This window comes from Equus caballus, chromosome 11 (genome assembly GCF_041296265.1).
Source record: "Equus caballus isolate H_3958 breed thoroughbred chromosome 11, TB-T2T, whole genome shotgun sequence".
NCBI lineage: Eukaryota > Metazoa > Chordata > Mammalia > Perissodactyla > Equidae > Equus > Equus caballus.
Window position 1 is genome coordinate 25,165,179 of NC_091694.1, and position 25,334 is coordinate 25,190,512.

The following is a 25,334-nucleotide window of genomic DNA, read 5'->3' on the forward strand; positions in this document are numbered from 1 at the left end:
AAAAAGATTTTAACAGAATTTGCTCTTTTGTGTCCCAACAGCTCTAGATTTCCATGGCTCCTCAAGTTGTCAGTCTTAATCGCAGGACTTGGCATTGTTTTATTTACATTCAGAAGTGTGCCCCTTCTCGCACAGTTCAATAGCCTCATACCAGGGCTCCCACGTCCTGCTCCAGCCATCCAGATGCTGAGGCTTCTGCCTGAGGAACGTCTCAGGAACCTCTTTACCTACAATGGAATCTGGTGAGATAGCAATGTCCCCTCTCTTCCCCTTGGTCCAACACCTCCCTTGCTCCTCCTGTGGTTTACTCTGCCCTGTTGAGCCCATTTTCCTGATGGCTTCCTACCTTCCTGAACCTGTACTGGTTGCTAAAGTAATTCCAAACTGTGGGACCAGGAGAGGACTTGGTCTGCAGGCCACAGGCTCTCTTCTCTACAGCACCCGGCAAAGTCCCTTAAAACTCTGGAGGGCCTGTTTCACCAAAACTATAGGAAAGATGCTGCCTTTCTGGCCCACTCGCCTCCTCTTCTGGTGGGGCTGAGATGCCACTGACATTCGTACAACTCTCAAGTTTAAAGAATTTTGGTGCAGGAGATAATTCAAGAGAGGGGACCTTCTTCCCCTCCTCCCTTCCCTCCCCTCTCTGTGTCTCTGAGGGGCCGCTGCTAGGATTCCAGGGTCTCAGCCCAGCTGGGACAGCCGGGTACAGGAAGGGGGAGTCTCAGGGTGAATGACACACTGGATTGACCTCAGGTTCTCTCCCCACCAGCCCGCCCACCCATCCATGTTCACAGTCCTCTTGTTTGTTCTAGGCTGTTCCCGAAAAATCAGTGCAAATGTGAAGTCACCAAACCTCAGGGCTATGACTTTCAGAGTGCCTATGACCAGAGTGACCTCCCTGCGGTGAATGCGAGGAGACAGGCTGAATTTGAACACTTTCAGAGGAGGTAATGCAGACTGTGAGGGCTCTTGGGTCCCGAGGTGAGCAAAAGCTCTCTACTCTGCCCGGAGGGCACGGGTGGGAGAGAAAAGGAAGGAACTTTCTCTTTTGCAGGGGTCCCTGGGAGGAACTATTAGGAATAAACCAAGGAAAGAGAACTGAGGAAACAATCCTTAAATGAAGGTTTATAAAACTTGGCACGTCTACAACATTTCCTAATAAAACAGGAGCAAAGGAAGGAAGATAGTTTGAAACGTCCGTGTGGTGATGGTGGCACCACGATGGCAGGTGACAGTGTAGTCTCACCAAGTTGCACCATCTACGTCATTTATATGTTGAGAACATACTGTCCCCCTGTGATGTGCAAGGCCCGGGGTTAAACCCTCGGGGTGTATTGACTAGGACTGTTGGTTGAAAAGAGCAGAAATTGATTCTGGTTGGCTTATGTCAAGAGGGAATTTGTGGGAAGGATGTTGGGATCTCACCAGATCTACTGGTGGTAAGATGACCTGGCTGGGAAATCGAGAACCAAGGGTTGGGGCCGGCCCTGTGGCCGAGTGGTTAAGTTCACGTGCTCCGCTTCAGTGACCCAGGGTTTTCCCCGTTCGGATCCTAGGCACTGACATGGCACTGCTCATCAGGCCACGCTGAGGCGGTGTCTCACACAGCACAACTAGAAAAGGACCTAAAACTGGAATATACAACTATGCACAGGGGGTCTTTGGGGAGAAGAAGAAGGAAAAAAAAGATTGGCAACAGATGCTAGCTCAGGTGCCAATCTAAAAAAAAAAACCAAGGGAGCACAGAAGAGCAGGCCCTTCCATTTTTTTTTTTTTTTTTTTTTTAGCAATCATTTATGAGTTACAGTGGAAGGCGTGCTACAAATTAAAAAAAGTTGCACTGTGATTAAGGACTTGAACTCTAGAAGAGCCTGGATGGCAAACTGCTTAACCCCACAGTACTTGAGTATCTTCATATGAAAAACTGTAATAGAGATGCCTCCTTCATAGGCTTACTGTAAGGTGCATTGTGTTAACATACAAAGAGCTAGTAACTCATAAGGGGACCGACGTGGAGAAGCTCTGCAGAAATATTACCTACTATTATCGTTGTGGTTTATTATTAATATTATCATTCTTCTAGTTCCTCCAGGCAATACGTAATACATTAAGAGATACACAAATCACCTAAATATCTGATTATTGTAAGTGCTATTTGGAGATGTAAATTAAAATATTGTGGTGGAATGCTACCTGATGGCATAAAATTTCATGGGATGATGTTGGAAGGTGACCTTGAACTCTGCTTTGTATATCAAGCAGGAGTCCACCACGATCCCCCATGAAAGAGCATCCCAGAAGGAAGACTAACGTAGGGCCCAGAGTCAGGGTGGGCCTGTCGAGATGGCTGCATGACAAGCAAGCGGGCCCTGGCTCTGGGAGCCTAGTAAGTTGGGGGAAGGCTGATGGTATGTGAGCCCAGAGAGAGGCCAGTCATGACAGCCGTTGTAAGCCAAGAGGAGGAGTGTGTATTTTGCTTTCTGGGTAATGCAAAGAATTGAACAGTTTTAAAAAGTGGCAAGTTATCATCTGAGATACTTTTGTAAAATATCACTCTGGCTTTTCTGTGGAGACTACGTGGTAGGGAAGGTATAGGGAAGACCAGAAACCTGCTGAGTATCGGGTGGAAGGTAAACATTCCTTCTATGCTGGAGCAGATGTTGTCTGTGCCTGTGTGATGAACAGTCCCGGGTCACTGCCTTGCTGCTCGGTTGACTGAGCCTAAGGCATGAAACAGGGAAGAGGAAGGGTGAGTCAGGCCCCTCCATGGTTAATTTCAGGAATCAGCTACTACCCCCTAAGCTGCATACAAATGAAAGGCTCCCCAGAAAAGAGAACACAGGAAGGAGTATTGAAAATCTGAAAGCTGGTAGAATACATAGATGATTCTGGCATGGATTTGAACCCTGGTGCCACCCAGCTGTGCGAGGAACAATAGGGCTCAGGAGTTAGTGCTCAGGTGTGCACATTGCAGGAGGTGCATGGTGGGGGAAGGGAGAACAGGAGATTGGAGGGGGTGAGATGGAGCACACAGGGAGGGATAAGAGGACATGAGGTGGGTGACTGTTGGGAGGAGTACTGATCTGGAGGGAGCTGGGGAGAAGGAATTATAAGAAGGAACTAACTGCGAACACGGAAGGCCAAGGAGCTGGCCGTGTTCTCACCTGCTCCCTCCTTCCCCTGTGGAATTGCCCAGCTCTTTTAGGATTTACCTGGCAATACAGTTATGAACAAAAACAGAGCCCAGTGGTAACTACTGATGTGAACCAGGTCTCCTGCCAATAAGGAAGTGGCTGAGTAGGGACACACCCGGGTCCTACCAGGGCCACAAATCTTTGTCAATTAGCTAATGAAACACACTGAACACCAGCTTTGAGCAAGGCGCTGAGTTAGGTACAAAGATAAATGTGACCTAGATCCTGCTGTCAATGAGTTTACGATATGACAGAGAGGAGACAATCAGTGTGCCCTCCCCCAGGTGGCGTCCGTTCTCCGCATCTGTCTCCGTGTGCCGCCATCATTACGGATGCTGGAACCGGTGTTGAGTGAATGTGGGTGGTGAGGCCCATAGAATGTATTCAGCAAACTGTGTAGAACTCAAGGGTTCAATTCAAAGCTCAAGATTATAACAGCAGTCAGAGAGAGTGAAATGGTCGTTCTTAGGAGGGAGAGCAGCTTCCAGCTCTGAGAACTGAAAAAAGGAAGTTGAGAAGAAGGTGACCTTCAGAGCTGGCCTCATATCTGTTACTGAGCAGATGACCCAGTGTGCTAGTTGTTGGTATCTGGTCTGGGTTCTCCTCCTTCCAGGAATGGGGCTTTACTTTCCTATTATCCCCAGTTTAGTGCAGGGCGTGGCAGTCAAGAAATGAGTGAATAATGGGACGTGAAGTCATGTGTGGCTCTGAGCAGAGCTCTGGATGGGAGTCACTTCCTGAAGAAAAGGGAGCAATTCAGACGACAATGCTTCAGGCGTTCAAAAGAATGAAGTAGATCTAGATATACCAGGAGGGAAGGAGTTCTACTATCTATTATGTTGAAAGAGCAAGGTGTGGTATGCGACCATGCATGTTTTTAACAGGGGAGGGAATGTGTGTGTAGGAGTGTTTGCGTGTGTTGGGGGAGAGGTATGAATAGTGGTGGTAAGTGTTTAACAATGGACTTTTGACAGTGGCCTGTAGTGTTTGCTGGTTTCTGTGGTTTAATAATCATACTGTGGTTGATTTCAAGCTACCAACGTGACATCATGAACGCAGAGTTGGGAAGAGCTTCTCAGTAGGTCACCATGACACAGTATCTCTACCACGCAGATGCAATAAATAACCTCAAGAGCAGGGGTAATAGTAAAATGTAAAGTAATTAGGAAGTGATGGGTTTTGAGTGTTTATTACCTTTGTTTTCATTATACTTAAGTGTATATAATTTAATTTTTATTAATGGCTATGTTTAATGGCTGGCTTGAAAAATTCTGAAAATTCAACAATTGACTCTCTTGATATATATATCAAGGCCTCTTGATGGGAGCAAGTGGGCAGGATTTTGCCTTACAAGCCCCTTTCACACAAAGCATCCACGCTTACCAATGGACAGTGGGCTGGGCAAGTCACTGAGGTACCACCTTTCAGTGGCTGACATACTGGCCATCAATTTAGGGGTATCCAAGAGGCTCCAGCTCTGGGATAAGTTTTCTGCCATTCAGTCCCCCATGTTTAGGAAGGAAGTTCTTGCTTTGGGCTCACGGTGTCTTTCTTCTCACCCCAACCTTTCAAGCGCTCAAGGTCTTCATATTTTCCCCCCTAGTCTGAGGGACACCCCCCAGTTTTAATTACACCCTGAATAAACTACACTCAGATGCAAAAACTCCATCTGCAGGCTCACCCTAATCCTTTGCACACTGCTGACAGTCCAGTGGCTTCTTGCTGGGGTGGGGTGGGTCTGGAGCTTGTAGGTTGGATAAGACTCAGTTTACCTGAGTTTTTACCTGGCAATACAGGTGTAAGCCAAGCTCTCACAGCCTGGATGCTGCATCCCTAATAAATATCATCAGAGGGGACCAGCTGGCTCTTGGGCCAGGAGGCTGGACACTGACACTCTCAGTGGCTGCCCATGTCCCTGCCCCACATTCTCCCAGCCCTGTTCTTAGCAAAACACACCAGTCAACAAGGATTGTTTCCACATTCTCTGTCCCACACACTCTCTTCCTCCGAGCTTCATTTAGCATCTTCAGGCTGGAAACTCTCCACCCTTAGCTCAGCAAGTACCAACTTGACTGGCGGGGATCAGTGGTTCCCAAAGTGTTTCTGTCTCAGCACACCTGGGGGAATGGGGCCCGCTACAACTTCTTGGTAATAGCAAGTAGTGGTTCTTCTGGGAGTGATGGGAGGTGGGGCTGGGTAGTAGACAGGATTGTGTAGTTTGAGAAAGCCCTTCCAGCAAGCCTGTTACTTCCCTGTCTCCACTCCACTAGGTTGACAATCCCTGCCTTGTATTAATTTCCAGAACTTGTTGCTCCTAAATGCTAGCTAAGCTGTGTACCTTGACACTCTCATCTGACTGGTGGCTCCTGAGGGTGGAACTGTGTCGTTCTCCCATCAGCCCAAGGGCTCTGTGAGAGCTAAGCTGTCCTCCATCGGACTGCAAAGCTCATGATACTGGGGCTCTGTCTCCTCCCTTAGATTAGGGATTACCTGCAAGCTGACGCTGCTCTTAGCAGGATGTCTCCAGCCAAAGAGATCACGTATAGTAAATAACCCAGAATCTTTGGCTCCCTCGTGAATATCTCATAAGCAGTACAACTCTCTGGGGGTATGAATGGAGGTGCTTCATAACTTACGTGCTTCCTGCCATGTGAGGGAATCCAGCAAAACCTCGTTTGGAGATCACGTCTGGTATCCTCTGCCAGAGAGCCCATGTCTGATGTGGGAAGGCATTACCGGGGATAGGGGGCGGGATCCATCCAGGATGCCTATGGCCTCTGTGCTCTGTCTGTGCCTCTTAATTGTCTGTATCCATGAAATTATTAGTGGAGCTTGATACTGGGTGGATCTCTGATTCACGTGAGTCCGATTGGTTGGTCTGATCCTGTGTGTTAGCTCCACATTAGACTTCAGTTAAGAAGTAGTACATAGATAATACTCCTTAAAAAAGTCCACTTGAACCAACCCCTTACCCCCATTCTCTTCCCTTCCTTATATGATACGCTCCCTTGCCAACCCAGCTGAGGAATCCACCATTGTGAGTTTGGTATATATTATTCCACACTATTTTTTATGCTGTTACACACACAGATGAACACACATAATCACAGACATATTATGTGCATATATATCCTTATAAACATATACTTGGGGTTTTGTGTGTATGTTTTTAGTGTAATTGGCACCATAAGAAATTACACTTTACAAGTTACAGATTACTGATATTTGCTTTTTTCATTCAATGATATATTTTTAAGAGCTAGCTATACATCTAGTTCATTCCTTTCAATTGTTGCACAGGTATGAATATGAAGACTGAATTTTATTAAGCTATTCTTCTATTGAAAGACATTCAAACTAAAAAAATCTTTCATTATGACATTTGCATAATTTATAATAACAATATTACATTCTATTTTTAAAAAGATTTTATTTTTCCTTTTTCTCCTCAAAGCCCCCTGGTACATAGTTGTATATTTTTAGTTGTGGGTTCTTCTAGTTGTGGCATGTGGGACACCGCCTCAGCATGGCCTGATGAGCAGTGCCATGTCCGTGCCCAGGTTCCAAACCGGCAAAACCCTGGGCCGCTGCAGCGGAGCGTGCAAACTTAACCACTCGGCCACAGGGCCAGCCCCTATATTTACATTCTTATTTCATTAAGATGTGTATAAGGATGCTCATTGCAAACAGTGCTGAGATGAACCTCTTTATGCCTGTCATGTTGTTTACACATGAAAGCGTTTCTCCCCTTCCTAGCATCTGAATTGCTCCAGCATAGAATATGCTTACTTCTACTTTTAATAAATACTGCCAAATGGCCCTCAAGAGGGCCTATATTAATTCACACTTTCATGAAGAGTGGGTCAGTGTGGTTAGTACCTTCCATGCCCCCTACCTAACCAACTTGCTAGCATCAAATTTTAAAACTTCAATGAAAAAGGTGTTTCATTGGGGTTTTTTTGGGGGTGTTTTGGAGGAAGATTAGCCCTGAGCTAACCTCTGCCGCATCAAATTTTAAAACTTCAATGAAAAAGGTGTTTCATTGGGGGTTTTTTTTTTGGGTTTTTTTGAGGAAGATTAGCCCTGAGCTAACCTCTGCTGCCAATCCTCCGCTTTTTTCTGAGGAAGACTGGCCCTGAGCTAACATCTGTGCCCATCTTCCTCCACTTTATATGTGGGATGCCTACCCCAGCATGGCTTGCCAAGCGGTGCCATGTCCACACCCGTGATCCGAACCAGTGAACCCTGGGCCACCGAAGTGGAACGTGCGAACTTAACGGCTGTGCCATTGGGCTGGCCCCTATTTCATTGTTTTTAAAGTTGCATTTCCCTGATTAATATTGAAGCTAAGCATATTTCTTTTTATTTTTTTTTATTGAGGTAGCATTGGTTTATAACATTATATAAATTTTGGGTATACGTCATCATATTTCAATTTCTGTGTAGATTACGTCATGTTCACTATCCAAAGACTAATAACCATCCATCACCGTGAACGTGTCCCCTATCACCCCTTTGTCCCTCCTCCCTCCCCCACTTCCCCTCTGGTAATCACCAATCTGTTCTCTGTATCTATGTGTGTGTTTGTTGTTTTTTCTTCCACATATGAATGAAATCATACAGTATTTGACTTTCTCCGTCTGACTTATTTCACTTAGCATTTTATCTTCAAGGTGCATCCATGTTGTCGCAAACGGCAAGATTTCATCTTTTTTATCGCTGAGTAGTATTCCATTGTGTATATGAGCATGTTTAATATTTTATTAGCAGTTTGTATTTTCTCTTTTAATTGCCTATTCATGTCCTTTTGCAGTTTTAAATTTTGTCATTTCATATTCCCATAAATATTCGCTGTAGTAGTCTAACCTTTCTTCCAAGTAATCTAAATGATATCCTTGGTTAAACCGGATCCCTGAAGGCTGCATTTCAGCCATACACCTTAGTCCGTCAAAGAATTGATCTCATTGGGTTGGGTTATGCACTGCCTCTGATGGAAGGTATCAGTGACCTTCCTGTTGCTACAACAGCAAAACCATATGAAAATCACCACTGTGTTTGTGTCTAAAACTATCAAGACAACAACCACTCCCCAAAAAAGTTTCTTGTGACATATGCTACTTTTCAATTCAGTGCCAGGAGAAGTTTTACTTCCTTCAGGACCTGGTCTACCTTGTCCTTTTGATAATAAGACCAGGGCACTGTTGTCAGTCACTCTGTGCTGGCCGCCAGGACCTTCAGATGCGACTCTGACATTCAGCTCCTGCAGCTGGGTTGGCCCATCGGTGTGATCATTTTGTTTTTTCTTTTTTGCTGGTCATATTTTTATTTTTTTTTATGTGCTTTGTTGTAAACTGCCTCAGTTCTTTTGTGGAATTAGAGGCTAGGAGGAGGGGTAGGAATAAAAGAGAGGAATGAGAATGGAGGGGAGAAAAGGACAATCTACTTTCTTTTTTTTTTTAAATTGAGGTATAATTGACTCTAACATGTGAGTTTCAGGTGTACAACATAATGATTCAATATTTGTATATATTGTGAAATGATCGCCACAATAGGTCTAGTTAATATCCGTCTCCATACTTAGTTACAGAATCTTTTTTCTTGTGATGAGAACTTTTAAGATTTACTCTCTTAGCTGCTCTCCAATATGCAATACAGTATTATGAACTATAGTCGCCATGCGATATGTTACAGACCAGGACTTATTTATTTTGTAACTGGAAGTTTATACCTTCTAACTTCCTTTACCCATTTTGCCCGCCCCTCACCCCCACCTCTGGCAACCACCAACCTGTTCTCTGTGTCTATGAGCTTGACGGGACAGCCTGCTTTCAGTTTCTCCCCATTGGCAGCACAAGACTCTGGGCACAGGGACCACTTAAGAACTAACTAGGGACGAGCATCAAGGCAGCTGCTAATGCTTCTGTTTCCCTGCAGAGAAGGGCTGCCCCGCCCACCACCCCTACTGGCTCAGCCCAACCTCCCCTTTGGGTACCCGGTCCACGGGGTGGAGGTGATGCCCCTGCACACAGTTCCCATCCCAGGTAGGTACATCCCCCTCCTGAGAGGCCCCGGGCAACTTTCTTATTCTTTCTTTTTTTTTACTTTTTATTGCAGTTATGATAGTTTACAACCTTGTGAAGTTTCAGTTGTACATTATTGTTTTTCAGTCATTTTGTAGGTGCACCACTTCACCCTTTGTGCCCACCCCCCACACCACCTTTCCCCTGGTAACCATTAATCTGTTCTCTTTGTCTACATGTTTAACTTCCACATATGGGTGGAGTCATACAGAGATTGTCTTTCTCTATCTGGCTTATTTCACTTAACATAATACCCTCAAGGTCCATCCATGTTGTTGTGAATGGGACGATTTTATCCTTTTTTATGTCCGAGTAGTATTCCATTGTATATATACCACATCTTCTTTCTCCAATCATCAGTTGATGGGCACTTAGGTTGCTTCCATGTCTTGGCTAATGTAAATAATGCTGCAATGAACATACCGGTGCATGGGACTTTTGGAATTGCTGACTTCAAGCTCTTTGGATAGATAGCCAGTAGTGGGATGGCTGGGTTATATTGTATTTCTATTTTTAATTTTTTGAGAAATCTCCATACTGTTTTTCATAGTGGCTGCACCAGTTTGCATTCCCACCAGCAGCGTATGAGGGTTCCTTTTTCTCCACAACCTCTGCAACATTTTCTTCTTCCTTCTTAATCAAAAAGAGGGAGTGGAAGACAACAGTCATTCATTGAGTACCTGCTGTGTACCCAGCACAAGGCAAGCAGCTTGATGTGATTTCCTTTTACGTTAATCTCACTGTTTCCACCACTGGGAACCGTCCTTGGTAGCTGTGACTTCCCTGGGGCTCGGAGATCACACAGAACAGGACAGAATTCTATGTGCCTCAAGAAGGACACGATTGGCTTTTTGGTGTCCTCTAACAAATGGGAGCAGGCAAAGCATGAGTCCATATTGAAAAGAATGTTTATGTCAGTTAAAACTCCCCTCCTCGAGGGATTTTTACACACTTCTCTAGTTCAGCATCACATCCCTGTGAGGTGAATATTATTTTGCCAATTTCACAGATGAGTTTAATAAGTTCTCTAAGGCCACATGGGGAGGGTATGTTTGAATTAGAATTTCAATTAGTCATATTGCAAGAACAGATATATTCTAAAGTAAATGCATTTGGGATGAATTGAGAGTGGTTTTGAATAGTCATTTTAAAAATGATTTGCCATTTTTGGATGATTCATTTTTTTATTATGGTAAAATATACATAACAAACAATTTACCAATTTTAGCCATTTTTTAAGTGTACAGTTCTGTGGCATTAAGTACATTCACATTGTTCTGCAGCCGTCACCGCTGTCCATCTCTAAAACTTTTTCATCTTCCCAACTGAAACTCTGTACCCATTTAACATTAACTCCCCTCTGCCCTCTGCCCTCTGCCCCTGGCAACCACCATTCTACTTCCTGTCTCTGTGACTATTCTAGGAACTTTGTATACGGATGATTCATTATTTATCCATTGCTTCCTTCCCTTCGTAATGGAGATATGTGGAAGGGACTGGATTAATTCACAATACCCACCCAAAGCTGAGGGTGGGTATCAGAGGCCTTAGAACCACTGGAATTTGAGAAGGACCACGGGACACCATCTAACAAAACCCTAGGGAGAGGGCAGTGGTCAGCAAACACCCTGGAGAGGAGGTGACACTTGAAGGGACTCTGGAAGGATGTGAAGGAATCAGCCAGGAAAGTGGGAGCATCAGAGAGCTCTTGCATCCTCTCAGATGATGCTTTTTGTCCTTTTTTTGTGTGTCCTCTAGGTCTCCAGTTTGAAGGACCCGAAGCCCCCACCTACGAGGCAAGAGTCCCCTTCCCAGCCCCTTTGGCACCTGGCCTCCTCTCCATGGCTCCCTGTCCATGCCCCTTCCCCCAATGGTGACTGGTGTCGGATTTTGACAGAGCCCCCATCCAGATTAAATATCAGACATGGGGCCAAGGTCGGGGGAGGAGAAGGGTGCCTAGAGAAGGCCTGATTTTTCCAGTTATGGGAGTGGCTGGAGTGCCAGGGACGACTTCCAAAGAACTGGGCCACCAAGGGTGCTGCTGCCCGTGCTGCAGGAGGAAGCTGCCGCCACAGCCACGGGCCCTGGGGTGTGTTGCCTGTGTCAGATTTGGCGTCAGCAAGATGGATGCTCTGTGCCCTGCCTTGCTTTCCCCGCTTAACAAAGCTCCAAAGCAAGGTCTTATGCAAGTATATCTGATCGGGGGGGATGCAAATCACATCCAGAATCCTAATTAAAAAGGAGTCAGGGAAATGAAGTTTCTGTTCTCCCCCCTCTGCATGCTAGACAGAAGTGGGAATGAACAAGCCTGCAAAGCTCCTCAATCCTCCAGAGGCCTCTCTGCCCCCTCCCCTGAGTGAAGATCCCTGCCCCGTCACTCCTCGCTACTCTCTTCATAGCACTTGTACCTGAATATCTCATGTGCATCCTGATACACTTATCACCTCTCCTCCCACTAATAGAAGCTTCTCGGAGGCAGGAATTCTGTCCATTCACTACTCTCTTCCCAGTGCCTGTCATTTGCATCTCAGAAAATATCTGTTGACTGACAAAAGCGTATTCAGCAGGGGTGACATAGTCCAGTTTACTTTTCACAAAGATAGCTGGCTGTTACAGAAGACAGGAAGACAAGAGAAGAGAGTAGCACTAGGGAGGAGCGATGGGGATGGAGAGAAGTGGGCCAATTCCAGCTACGTTTTGAAGGGAACTGACAGGAGTCACTAATAGATTGGCTGTCCGTGTGAGGGAAAGAGCAGAGCAAGCACGAGTTGCATTTGGGGACGTGAAGAGTTGAGTGGAGGAAGGTGCCATTCTTGAGGCAGGGAGAGCCCGGGAGAGGGTAGAAACAGGTTTAAGGAGAAAAATCAATAGTTTCATTTTGAAGAGATCAGCTTGGGTTGCCTGTGAAACTTCCTAGCAGAGGCTGGATCTCAGAAAGAGATGAGCTGGGTACAAACATTTTTAAACCTACGGCATATGAATGGTTCTTAATGCCGCTTCCTCCAGCGAGGTGTAGAGTAAGAAGGGGAAAGGATGCCGAACCGAACCTTGGAGAATGCCATTTGGAGGTCAGATAGAGGAGAACAAGTTGGCTAACGGAAGTCGAAAGGCGCCGCCAGCGGGAGTGGGAAGAAATCTAGAGGAATGGTATCCTGCAAGCCGAGACCAGAATGTTTCAAGATTTGGCCCTTGAACGCACCAGGCCCCAGGGCTTGCTTGTCCTTGCCGGGGGCAAGAGCAGCAACTTGCTTGGAGCCAGACCCTAGCTTTCAGGGGCACCCCGACACTTTTAATCTCTCACCCTTATGTGCTCTGCCCCCTGCTGGCCATCCTGGGTGAGTCCCTATCCTGGCATTTAGTGTCATTCTGCCTCACCCACCCTAGGTCACCCTGACAGCTTCTCTGGGGACACTGAACACCCTCGCCGATGTCCCAGACAGTGTGGTGCAGGGCAGAGGTCAAAAGCAGCTGAACATTTCGACCAGTTCCCGGGAGCTTTTGAATTTCATCCTCCAGCACGTGACATACACCAGCACCGTGTACCAGAACCACAGAGTGGATGTGGGTGAGAGCCCGTCCCTGGATGGGAGCCAGAAAACACCACTGGGCTCTCTCAAATTCTTCCTCCTCCAGGAAGCCTGCCTGCATTTAGGATTCCTCCCTTGCTCTTGTTTCTGACCCTCTACACCTGACTTCCCAATTACTGTACTCTATACTATCCCCATGTTGCCATTGACTCCATAGAGTGACTGAAAGGAAAGAAGAGGCAAAATGCCTGCTCATCTCTCTGTGAGGACAGATCATTCAGGCTGCATTCCTAGAAACCATCCAATTCTGTTTCCCATGCTCTGCAGCTCTCAAAGCTGAAGACTTCAGCTGTGTTAGAGGAGGGAGCCAGCCTGTGCATCAGCATCTAATCCTGGGCGCTAACAGGGACAGGGATGTGGAGGAACTCCCAGTCCCAAGGGCAGTGGCTCTGTCTGCCTCCTCCCCTCCTAATCCCTACCCCACCCCAGGAATTCCAGGGAGAACAATTCCTGCCACCCTGGAGGAAGCTCCAGTTTCTTCCTGGATGAAATTAAAAGTCACCCTTTCCTCTTTCGATTGGCTACACAGGATGCATTCCCAGGACACCAACAGAAAAAATGAAATATGGGACAGGTTACCCATGACCACCAACTAAAGAGAGAGTTCTCTTCGCGTTCAGATTTTCCAGAATTTCCTTTCACAAAATGACCCTGAGAGGTACAATAGGGCAGGTATTATTAGCCTGGTTTTGTAGCTGGAGAAGAAGATTAAGTGATTTACCTAAGGCAATTCAGATAATAAGTGGCAAAGTCAAAGTTAATCCAGACCCTCTGATTCCAAGCCCACCCCACCCCACACATTCTTACGGGGAAAGAGGTGTTCAGCAGGTCCCCCCAGGGGCACACAGCAAGTCAGGAACCAGAATGCCGTACACTCTAGGGGGTCCTCAACCTCATCCCAGACGGGACATTCTCTACCAAATCTTCACTCCCCCATCACATCGGCTTCCCTGGGGCAGCATGGAGAGTGACCCAGGCGTGGTGCTGCCCACTCTGACCTTATTTCTCCCTCCAGTGAGTCTGGAGTCCAAGTCCTCAGTGGCCAAGTTTCCGGTGACCATCCGCTATCCTGTCATACCCAAGTTATACGACCCTGGACCAGGTAAGGCCCTCGTTCCTGGGGCTCCATGCTGGGATCCCGTAGAGCTGTTGGTGAAGTTCAGAAGAGATCCCTTCTGAGATGGGAGAGGAGAAGTGAGGAAAACAACAGCTTTCGTGTGATTCCTGACAACAAGCTTTGTTTGAAGGAAAAGAATTCTAGGACACACTCTCTTAATATCTCTTATTTATATTTATTATATGGTTATACTTATTTTGAAAAAAACCTAATGATTATAACATTTTCATAAGTAATAATAATAAAAACAGAGTGGTACTGGAGCGTGAGTAGATATACCAATGGATACAAATTGGAAATCTGGAAATAGACGTGTTGGAATTCTACCATGTGATAAAGGTAGCTTTGCACATTAAAGAGAGAAAAGATGGATTATTCAAGAAATCTTGTGGGATAACTGTGTAGTTATGTGGAGGATAAAAAGGTGAATATTTCATAGTTCATGTCAAGATAAATTCCAAATAGATCAGATATCTAATTTTTTTTAAGTAATAGAAAAAGCCCATGAAGTTTAAAAACTAACCTTAGAGTATAAGACCTTTCTAAATATGGCACAAAACCCAGAGGCCATAAAGAAAAGACTGAAAACAGAAAACACATAAAATTTAAAAATATTTTGATGGCAGAAACCCACCATAAGCAAATGACAAAGGACAAATCCGGGAAAAATATCTCCCATACACATTCAAGCGAAAGGTCTAATTTTACTTGAGAGCACCTATGAATCAGTAGGAAAAAACACCTAATAAGCCAATGGAAAAATGCACAATTCACAAAAAGTTAAGTTCAACAATGCTTAACCATTAAAATACATTCTCAGGGGCTGGTCCGGTGGTGGAGCGGTTAAGTTTTCGCGTTCCGCTTAGGGGGCCTGGGGTTCACTGGTTTGGATCCGGGATGTGGACCTATGCTGTGGTAGGCGTCCCACACATAAAGTAGAGGAAGATTGGCACAGTGTTAGCTCAGGGCCAGTCTTCCTCAGCAAAAAGAGGAGGATTGGCTGCGCATGTCAGCTCAGGGATAGATGCTCAATCTCACACTAAGAAAAGTGCAAATGAAAACTACATTCATATCAAAAAGTATTGGGCGAGGACTGGGAATCCGGGCGTTCTTAGAAACCGCTGGTGGCAACGTAAAATTGGCACAACCTTGCTAATATCCATCCACATTTTAAGTGTGTATACCCTTTGGGCCAGCAATTCCACTTCCAGAAAGTATCCTACAGATGCATCTGTGTGAAATGATGTTTGTTCGAGGTTATTTGTTGCTGCATTGTTTGCAATGACAAAACCTTAAAAGTGGGATGCACTGGTTAGATCAAATGTGGTCCATCCATATAATGAAATTCCATGCAGTGGCATTCAGGAGGAGGAAGGAGGAAAGTTTTTTTATACTGATAAAAATGCTTTCCAAGATGTAAGCAAGGTACAGAAGAAAGTGAATAGTAAGCTACCATTTCTGTAAAAAGAGAGAGAGGGAAAAAAGAATGTGTGTACGTAATTGCTTGATTATGGAAAAATAAACAAGTTGGTAATATTGCTTACCTCCTGGGGGAAGATTTAACCTGAGCTAACATCTGTTGCCAATCTTCGGTTTTTTATTTTTTTTTTGCTTGAGGAAGATTAGTCCGGAGCTAACATCTGCCACTTGGCCTTTTTTGAATGTATTACCTATATACTCAAAATATGATCTATTCAAATAGATTCTAGTCAAAATACAAATTAATTATTATTTAAAAGCAACAGCTTTAAATATCTATGGAGAAGGATTTAAAATTTTTGTTTAACATCATAACTATCTCAAAAATAAAAGTGCAAGAAATTAACCAAAAAACCTTTTTTTTAAACTTCAGATTTGTTTTAAAGATAAAGTGTTACAGACACAATGGAAATCTCCACAGTCTTATCCCCCTCTCTTCTTCCAGCAACTATGATCTTTCTTTTCCTGTTTTTGTACATGTAACATATAGATTCCTATTCCTACACACACACACACACACACACACACACACACAGCATACAGTGTGGTTTTATGCATTTTTGAACTTTTCATGAAAGTTGTCACACTGTATGGTATGAAGTTCTAGATTCTGACCTCTTGTCAGTCCATGGCTTGTCTTTTGATTTTGTTTTGAGGTCTTTTGTTATATGAAAGTTTTATCCTTTAATATAGTAAAATTGACTCATCGTCTTCTTTCTAGCTTTCGCTTTTTCTGCCTTGTTCAAGAAATTCTTCCCCACGTTGAAGCTGTAAGATATTCTGTATTTTTTTTTCCCAAAGTTGCATGTGTTGCTTTTCAGATTTAGCTATTTAATTCACCTAGAAGTTATTTTTATGTGCGGCAGATGGTGGGGGTCTAAGTTTTTGTATCTGAGTAGCATATTGTCCCAACACCTTATCTTGAATGGTCCATCCTCCTCCTCCCTGGCTTGGATTGCCACATCTGTCACACACCCAATCTATTCAGGGGTCTGAATATGGGCTTCTTGAGGTTGCATTGATCTCTTTGTCCTTGGGCTAATTCCGTAATGTTCCAATACGCTTTATAGTAGGTTTTATATCGGTGGAAGTAAATGCTATACTTCAGAATGACTGCGCTTCGTTGCAAAATTTTCTTAGCTCTTCTTGGTCTTTTCCTTTTCCATTAGAGTTTGAGGATCAGCTCATCGAGATCCGCTAAAATGCCTTGAGATTTGGATTAGAATTTCATAGATTTTATAGATTAATTAGAGGTGAATCGACAACTTTATAAAGTTGAATATTCCCAACTATGAATCTGGTCTGTCTCTCCATATTGTAGTCCCCATGTTATAGTCTCTTCACAGGTTCTGCGATACTTTATTTTGTAGTTTTATTTGTAAAGGAATTGCACGTATTTTTTGGATTTAGTTTTAGGTACCTTATATTTTTTATTGTTATTATGAATTGGATCTTCTACATTTTAACTGGCTGTTGCTAGTATGTAGGACATTAGTGATTTTTGAACATCGAACTTATAAACAGCATCCTTGTTGCACTCATTTTAGTGATTATTTTTTTTAACATAGAGTTTCTTTCTTAGACAAATAATGATGATTTTTGTCTCTTCTCTTCCAATTCTCATAATTTGTTTCTTTTTCTTGTCTAACTGCATTTGGCTGAAATCTCCAGCACCGTGTTGAATAGTCGTAGCGGTAGCAAGCAGTTTTGCTTGTTCCCAACTTGAAGAAGATTCTAATGTTCCACCATTAGTGTTTGCTGGGTAGTAGTGTGGTAGAGGGATCAGAGTAAGAATGTTTCCTTCTTTCCTATTTTGATTGCTAAGAATTTTTCTATTTCTGCTTTCTATTTCATTGCTAAGAGTTTTTATTATGAATGAGTTTTGAATTTTATCAGGTAATTTGTCTGCATCTATTGAAATAATTTTTCTCTTTTAATTGGGTTTGTGTAGTGATTTACACTGATTGATTTTCTCCTGTTGAAATAGCCTTGCATTTCTGGAACAAACCCATCTTGATTGCAATGCATTATTTGATTAAATGCTGAATTAAATTTTCTGCTATTTTATTTAGGATTCTTGCCTCTATATTCAAAACTCAGACTATCTTTTCCTCTAAGGTCCTTGCCTTGTTTTGTTATCAATATTGTACAAGTCTCATAAAATGAGTTGGGTAGTTTTCCCTTTTTTTCTATTTTCTGAAATAAATTGTCATAAAAGAGGAGTTATATGTCCCTTGAAACTTATCTGGTCACTGTGTCTTTTCCATGTCTAAGTTGGGGGGGACGGGCTGAGGGGTTAGGGGTGCGAATGTGAATGAGGAGTGAGAGAAGGGGGACAAATTTTAAAATATCAATTCCATGTCTTTAATGCTTATTGATCTATACGTACATTGAGTCAACTTTTTAAATGTGTCTATAAAAGTATGCTTGATATAAAATTGTCATTTTTTTGTCATAAAGTTGTTCATAGCATTCTCTTATGCTTTTAAAAATATTTTAATATATCTGAAGTCATATCCCCCTTTTGGTTCTTAACATTTATCTTCAGTAATTTTTGGTTGTTTTCATATGCAAATATTCTTATTTCATTTATGCCTGTTTTTGTTTCATATTTCCTTTTTCACATGTGTGATTCTGTTATTTATGACTTTAAAGATTTTAAACATTCTCGTTTTAGATCCTTTTCAGATCTCTCTATTCTTTTCAGTCTGTCTGGAGCAGGTTCCTCTGCACCTGGTAGATGTGTTGGCTGTCACTCTTCATGCTAGTTTCCTTGGAGTGTTCTGGAATTTGGGGTGGTGAGCTCATCTTGAGGAGGAGCCTTTGCCTGCTTATTTGTTTCATTTCCTCCTCTCTCCGTCTCTCCCTCCCTTCTCCCTCTCATCTCACAGCATCCCACATTTGCTTCTATTCCCATTATTCCCAGATTCCTAGTCCATCCTTTTCTACTGGAGTCTTGGGGTTCCTGTCCCATGGTGATGCTGGCGTTATTGAAGAGCCAATTGCTGAGCCTGAGGGTGGCTTGGCACAGGCCCTGGCTGTGAGGAGGTGTCATCTCTGTTTGCACCCAGAGGTGTGTGCAGGGCTGACAGCTGTGTTGGGGTTCCCTGCCCAGCAGATGGTATTGGTGAGGGATGGAAGGAGCGTAACCTAGCTCCAATCCATGGCTTCCAGGAAAAATCCTGCCTCTCCACCCATGCTCCCATGAGACACTTTTATTCTGTTTCCCCTCGGAATCAGCCTCCTGGGCCCTGCTGCTGTGACCCCAGAATGCAGCAGCCTCAGCTTCTGCTCTGCTCACAGCTTTTTATTTCTGTTCCTTGGAAGAAACTTTGTCTGTGTTAGAGCATGGCTATATTTTTGCATTTTTCTTTTCATTGCTGTGTGTTTGGGAAAAGAAAAAGAAATCTCAAAGCAGAAAGCTACACCACCAGCTTGGCCAGGAATGGCCTACCTTGACCATATCCTGTGGTAATTCACACCCCTGGTTCTCTCTTTGCTGTAACAAAAGAACCAAACTTGTCACGTGGCCTAAGAAAGACAAGGAGGAGGGATTCAGTTGACATGCTCTTGAACACGATTTTCTTGACTCTTTCCACTGATATCTTTTCCCTGACTCCCTCAGACCCAGGAGGAGCCGGGTCAATGTGCAACATGTATGAAAAAGGGGGTTTTGGAATGACTTCTGATTTCTGACATTCTGAGAAAGTCACTCTGCAGGGGGTTATGCAGCACTCACCAACAAACAATAGGCAGGGTTGTGGCTTTTGGGGTGCCTTAACTCCAACTGACCCCCCCCCCCCGACCCAGATAGCTCACATGCTCAGCCAGCTGGGTGCCTCCACATTCGGTGGCTCAACCCCAAACACACACCAGCAGCTCCTGTTGCTTCATCAGGGGGCTTTTCCCACAGAAGATCTGTCCCTTCTCCAACCTTTTGTATATATCACACAACTTAAGATGGACATTCTGGTCTGGGCCCTCCAATCTCCAGGTAGACCCCCTTCCACTCATGTCTTCTTGAAGATAAAGACCAAGTAGGTTTCTCTCTGTGAGTACAGCTGGTGACAGGGACAGGTCTAAAGTCCTTTAAGTCTCTTCTCCTCTTCCTGGGCCCAGAGACCCTCCATATTGAACCCCTTGATGGGCAAAGCTCTGTGCATCTCAACTCCTGGTATTAACATGGAGACAGGATGCAAGCAAAGTGCTGAGAAGCAAGCCTAGGATGAAGCATTCAAATAGACAGTAGAAAATGGCATCATGGAGCCAGAAGAAGAAACTCAAGAATAGAAAACATAAAATTTTAACCCATTGGGTATGTTTTAAATACGTTTATTTTCTAATCCAAATAACAAACTCTTATTAAACACCGACTGTACACAAGAGGCATGAGGCCCACAAACACTGAGAGGTCTTAGCGTAAAGAAACCACCAGAACAATATAAGACAGTGAGGCTTCCGGGAAGACAGTGCTCTGACATCTACCCTTTCTTGCCCAGAGAGGAAGCTCAGAGACCTGGTGACCATCGCCACCAAAACTTTCCTCCGTCCGCATAAGCTCATGACCCTGCTCCAGAGCATTCGTGAGTATTACCCAGACTTGACGGTGATCGTGGCTGACGACAGCAAAGAGCCCCTGAAAATTAATGACAACCACGTGGAGTATTACACCATGCCCTTTGGGAAGGTACGTCCCTCCCAGATGGGGAGACAGGGAGTCCCGGGACAAGAGAGCCCCAGAGTTAGCTTCTACCCTGGATGGGGCTGCCCCAGGGGCCTCCCTGGAAGCAGAGTCCTGGAGTGGGAGGGGTAGGACTCTCCTCTGAGTCTCCTTACTGACTCCCAGTTCACAGAAAAATCCAATTACTCTCTCTTTTCTGCATTAACGGGGTGGTTAATCTGCCTTTCCTCACACTTGATGTGGAAATGGAGCTCCTTCTAAGTGACTTGAAGTGTCTGACATCCTAAGGATTCCTGACAGGCAGATCCAACCCCAGAGAAACCTCTCATCCCTAGGATGGCACCCCAGCTGGAGCATCTCTGGAGCATCTCTCCTCTCTATCTCTGTCTCTCTCTCCCCCTGTATACCTTCCTTCAAGTGCGCACAGAAGGAAATGGATATTATACATACCGGGGGGTCCCACCCTCCAACACCTTCCAGGCAACATAAGGGGAAATGCAAGTGGAGCCACAGAGAGTCTGTCGGGAAAAAGGACTTTTGGACTTTTTGGTCCATGGACGATATGGACTGTTGATCCATATTTGCCATGGGGCCAAGGAAGGGCTTGCTAGCCTTACTTTGTCTCAATCTTTGATCCTGAGAGTCACTGTGCTTTTTCCGGTATCTCTTGAGATGTGGACTCCCTTTCACCCACTGGTTCTCAACCTCAGCCGTATATCGGACTCACCCCCACAGATTTGGACTTCAGTTGTCTGAGGTGCAGCCTGGCATTGGGAATTTAGAAAGCTCCCCAGATGATCATCCTAATATGTAGCCAACCGCTGATCTAACCTCATCCACCTACAGGGTTGGTTTGCTGGTAGGAACCTGGCCATATCTCAGGTCACCACCAAATATGTTCTCTGGGTGGACGATGACTTTCTCTTCAACAGCAAGACCAAGATTGAGGTGCTGGTGGATGTCCTGGAGAAAACTGAACTGGACGTGGTAAGGGGGTGTTGCCAGATTTACCCAGGATGCAATCTGCAGAGACAGCCAAGAGAGGGAAGGGGAGGGGCAGAGAAGAGAGGAATGTACGTGAGGGAAGAAGAGAAGAAGGGCAGCGGAGGGAGAGGGGCTGAGGGAGGAGATGAATAAGACAGAGTAGCACTGGCGTCGTGAGCATCACACAGGATCAGATGTGCATTTCTGCTTCTGCCTCCGTACTTACTTTTCTTCAAGCAAATTACACGCCCCTCCAAATTCACCGTTGTTCTATCTTGAAAATGGTATGTTTATGCCTCACCTCTAACTTCTTCCCCCGATTGGTGTGAGATGAAAGAGAGCAGTGCTCTGCTTCTGTCCCACACCATTAAAAAAAATGTAAATGGCACAAAATCTTAAAAGCACACATGGCCCTAATGACGTTAAAAAGAAAACAAGGAAAGAAAAGAAGAGAAACATCAAAAGTCAATTCACATATAGAAAAGAGAAGAAAAAGGTGATAGCTAATAAGGCAAGTGGAGAAATTTAGTCTTTAGTTGGACAGTTAGCTATGTCTTAATTTAGCCCACTTAAAACTTAGAGGGTTCATCTACTAAAAGGAAGAAAGAAACAACCAATGATGGGGGACAAGGAGATTTTACTGTGCCACCGAGAGGATTATGACGGTTCAGGCAGAGATGGACTTGCCCCTCCTGTTTCGCTCGGGCTCAAACATACAAATGCGCGTATTTTCCATGAGTGCGTGGACAGGCAGCTCAGAGAAGTGGGCCAGGAGTGGAGAATGGGAGGAAGACAGCTTGAGACAAACTGCTTGCTGCAAGAAGCTGGCAGTGGAGACACCACACACACACCACTGCACACGCAGGCTGCTTCTTGTCTGCACTCACATTCCGCTCCTAACGGAAGAGAGTGAGTTGCCTTCTTCTGGAAAAAGTAGGGTAAGCAGAACAGAGAAGTCATCTGCCATTTAGACTTAGTGTAAGTGCTTGCTGCTCCCGCCAAGGAGATTTTCTGGGGTAAGCAGAAAGGAAAAGATCCGAAGGAGCCAGCAGTAGTATGCCGAAGGCTGTGACTGCAACAGCAAAAAAGAGGAACTGAGGGATAGTCTGAAGAGTAGACAGAGAAAGGGTGTGATTCTGGTTATAACTGAGGTTCAGTCCAGTAAGGCTTCCTGGCAGAGGCAACATGGCTATTGAATTTGTGTTCTCTAACATGGATTTCTCTGCCCACTGGCTAGGTAGGTGGCAGTGTGCTTGGAAACGTGTTCCAGTTTAAGTTGTTGCTGGAGCAGGGCGAGAATGGGGACTGTCTTCACCGGAGGTCAGGATTTTTCGGACCCGTGGATGGCTTCCCCAGCTGCGTGGTGACCAGTGGCGTTGTCAACTTCTTTCTGGCCCACACAGAGCGACTCCAAAGAGTTGGCTTTGACCCCCGCTTACAACGAGTGGCTCATGCAGGTGGGGAGCGGGTGTGTTGTCAACTAGAGTCAGAAGATTGTTCTTTCCAAAGGCCATGCACCCCTGATGGTGGTTGCTCACCAGGCCACAGGGGGTTTCCTTCCCCTCTCACCCCAGACTAGGGCTCATGGTCTCTCTTGCCTCCTTCCACCCTCTCTTTGACTTCCTGTCTCTCTATAGGCTGTAGCTGCCTATCTGAGACACCCTTCCCCAACCTTTCCCCACAGCTCTGTCCTCTCCCTCTTTTCCCACCCTGCTTCCTATTCTCATTTTCCAGAAATCTTTTCCTATTTAACTGCAACTGGTTAACTGTCCTCTCTCTTTCTCCTCCTATACCCTCAGTCCTGGAGTCCACAGATCTGTCCAGCTGGAAGGCTAACCTGTGTCTCTCTGCCCATATCTCTGTCTGAGAAATGAGCTTATTTATGTCCTTCCAACTCATCAGCCTGGGCAAGCGGCTTTGCATGGCACTTAACCTCCCCAGGGGTATAAACAGTGTCGCCTTCCCCGAACTCTCCTCTCAGTCCTGGGATGTGACCCTGGGTCTCTGGCTGCAGCTCACATTTCCCTCTTGTGCTTTCCTTCTCTTGGCAGAGTTCTTTATTGATGGGCTTGGGAGCCTGCTCGTGGGGTCATGCCCACAGGTAATAGTGGGTCACCAGTCACGTGCTCCAGCGGCGGACCAGGAGCTGGCCTCCCTGGAGAAGATGTACAGCACATACCGGGCCAACACCAAAGCCCAGGTCCAGTTCAAGCTGGCTCTCCACTACTTCAAGAACCATCTCCAGTGCTCTACGTAAAGGTGCCCAGGCATGGGGAAAGCACTGCACTGACAGGTTGTGGAACTGGTAGTTGGGCTATCAAAAAATGGACTCCTGATAAGAGGAACGTTGCAATGAACCATCTAGTGGGTAGGGCAAATGGGTTTAGTTTCTGAAAGTACCAATCTAAGGCTCAGGGTTATTAAAAATAGACCAATCACTGATTGGGGCAATGGAGACTGTGTCATTATCTGTATGATGGCTTCCCATTTATGAAGCATTTGCAAATACAGTATTCACATCATCTCATTTGATTTCACACAAAAGGGCGTATGATGTGTTGGTATCCTCAGTCAAAGGAGTGGCTGTTGGGTCCTTGAGGGGCTTTAGTGGAAATGATGTCACAGTCAGAAGCATCATCTCTGGCATCACTGTCTTCCATAAATTTTTATTTGCTCATACTTTGTGGACTCAAATAATGTGACTAACCCAGGGTCCTTGCCTTGAGAAGGTTGCAGCCTGGTTCAGCTCAGTCCATGAGCAGAACTGGGCAGCCAGAGTCAGAGGATCAGAGGGGGGAGAAGGCAGCGGAGGAAGGTTCTGTGGAATAGTCTCATCTAGAGCCTGGAAGATGGATGGGATTCAGGCAGCGGAGGGAGGGAGGAAGGAGAGCACTGGGGTAGTCCACTGTCTGCCAGAAAAAGATTTCTCTGGCATCAGACTTGCTACCACGAAGACGCATTCCAGAGGGCCAGGGGTTGGACTTGGAGACCCTGTGCTACGGTGCCATGATACGCCATTGAATTCCAGAGACTTGAGACCAGTGACTGACCACGCAAGACCCATGTCCTCTACAGAGGGGAGCCATCACAGGTTGTCGAGGAAGGTCGTCTCTGTCATCTTGGAAGGCAGTAGATTCTACAGTTACTGCGCTAGCCTTTGTGGTTTCCACTCTTTCTTACCAAAGATGGCCTGGGGTAGTTCAGGATCTCTGAAAACGTGTGTGTGAGATTTTAATAAAACTTCATGAAAAACATTTTGGTAGTCAAGTAATTTTGAAAAGTACTGCATGCTGTATCTCCCTCTTGGAAAATTGCAATTCACATTCACATATTAAAGGCTCTGAGAAGTCCTGCAGTAAGGGAATTAGTTTAATTTTGTTTAATTCAGCATTTCTCAGATATGGATACAGATCGGCAATCATCTTCTGTTCTCCCAAACCATAATTGAACACATATCTCATTCCATTGTGTATGTCATAAAGATTCTATCACAAAAGCTTTTACAGCTTTAAATAACATGCACAATCATTTCGTTCAATAGGACGTGCCTTTTGTGTACTATAACATAGCTATGCAGGAAGATGATGTTGGATTGTCCCATCCAGTACTGCCCTTAGACCCAGGCAGGAAGAGCCCCTGAAGAGGCTTCAGAAGAGCTTCAGAGAACCCTGAATATCACAAACACGTTTGCTTACGATGAGCATCTGAACATCTCTGTCAGTCAGGATCCAGGGCTCAGCGCTGGCACAGCATAACCTGTGACCCTAAATATCTACTCTGGGGACTAACACTGTTCAGGCCCCAGGGAAACACTTCTCCACACCTCTTGCCTTATGTCTTCAAAACAAAAGACAGCCACGTCCAAATGCACTGAAAGTTTGTGGACAATACTTCGGAGTACAGGTGAGATTTGCGCTGCAGAGTGCTTAGGTAAAAGAAAAAGACGAAACTTTTCATTTATTAAACGCTTCCTCTCAGATCACGTAAATAGCGGTAGTGTCTTGCCTGTTACCTAGTGTCTGTTTTCCTGCCTTTCAACTCATGGTTCTGGAAGTACTAGACATTTAGTGTGGTGTTCACAGGCTTAAGAACACTTAAAAATAGTAACAATTTGTATTACTTTTTAGTGTTTCTGTATGTCGTTGTAGCTGTATCAGGCTTGAAGTGTGATGCGGATTCTTTACCTTGGCAATTAGGTAGTTAGTGAAAGCT

At 44.9% G+C, this 25,334-nt stretch overlaps 1 protein-coding gene across 4 annotated transcripts in view; it reads left to right on the forward strand.

The window, feature by feature from the left end:
- Positions 1–24,376, forward strand: part of B4GALNT2 (beta-1,4-N-acetyl-galactosaminyltransferase 2) — a 66,424-nt gene extending 42,048 nt beyond the window's left edge. For 2 of the 4 annotated variants that reach the window (XM_070226259.1, XM_014741000.3), the window contains exons 2-11: positions 42–242; positions 813–947; positions 9,129–9,235; positions 11,033–11,070; positions 12,659–12,839; positions 13,877–13,963; positions 19,957–20,144; positions 20,985–21,125; positions 22,360–22,579; positions 23,174–24,376. In XM_070226259.1, coding sequence (XP_070082360.1) covers positions 184–242; positions 813–947; positions 9,129–9,235; positions 11,033–11,070; positions 12,659–12,839; positions 13,877–13,963; positions 19,957–20,144; positions 20,985–21,125; positions 22,360–22,579; positions 23,174–23,379 — 1,362 coding nt within the window. In that variant the 5' untranslated portion in view covers positions 42–183 and the 3' untranslated portion in view covers positions 23,380–24,376. The remainder of the gene's footprint in view (positions 1–41; positions 243–812; positions 948–9,128; positions 9,236–11,032; positions 11,071–12,658; positions 12,840–13,876; positions 13,964–19,956; positions 20,145–20,984; positions 21,126–22,359; positions 22,580–23,173) is intronic. The other 2 variants (XM_023652687.2, XM_070226260.1) reach the window with 2 other exon arrangements.
- Positions 24,377–25,334: the final 958 nt, after the last annotated feature.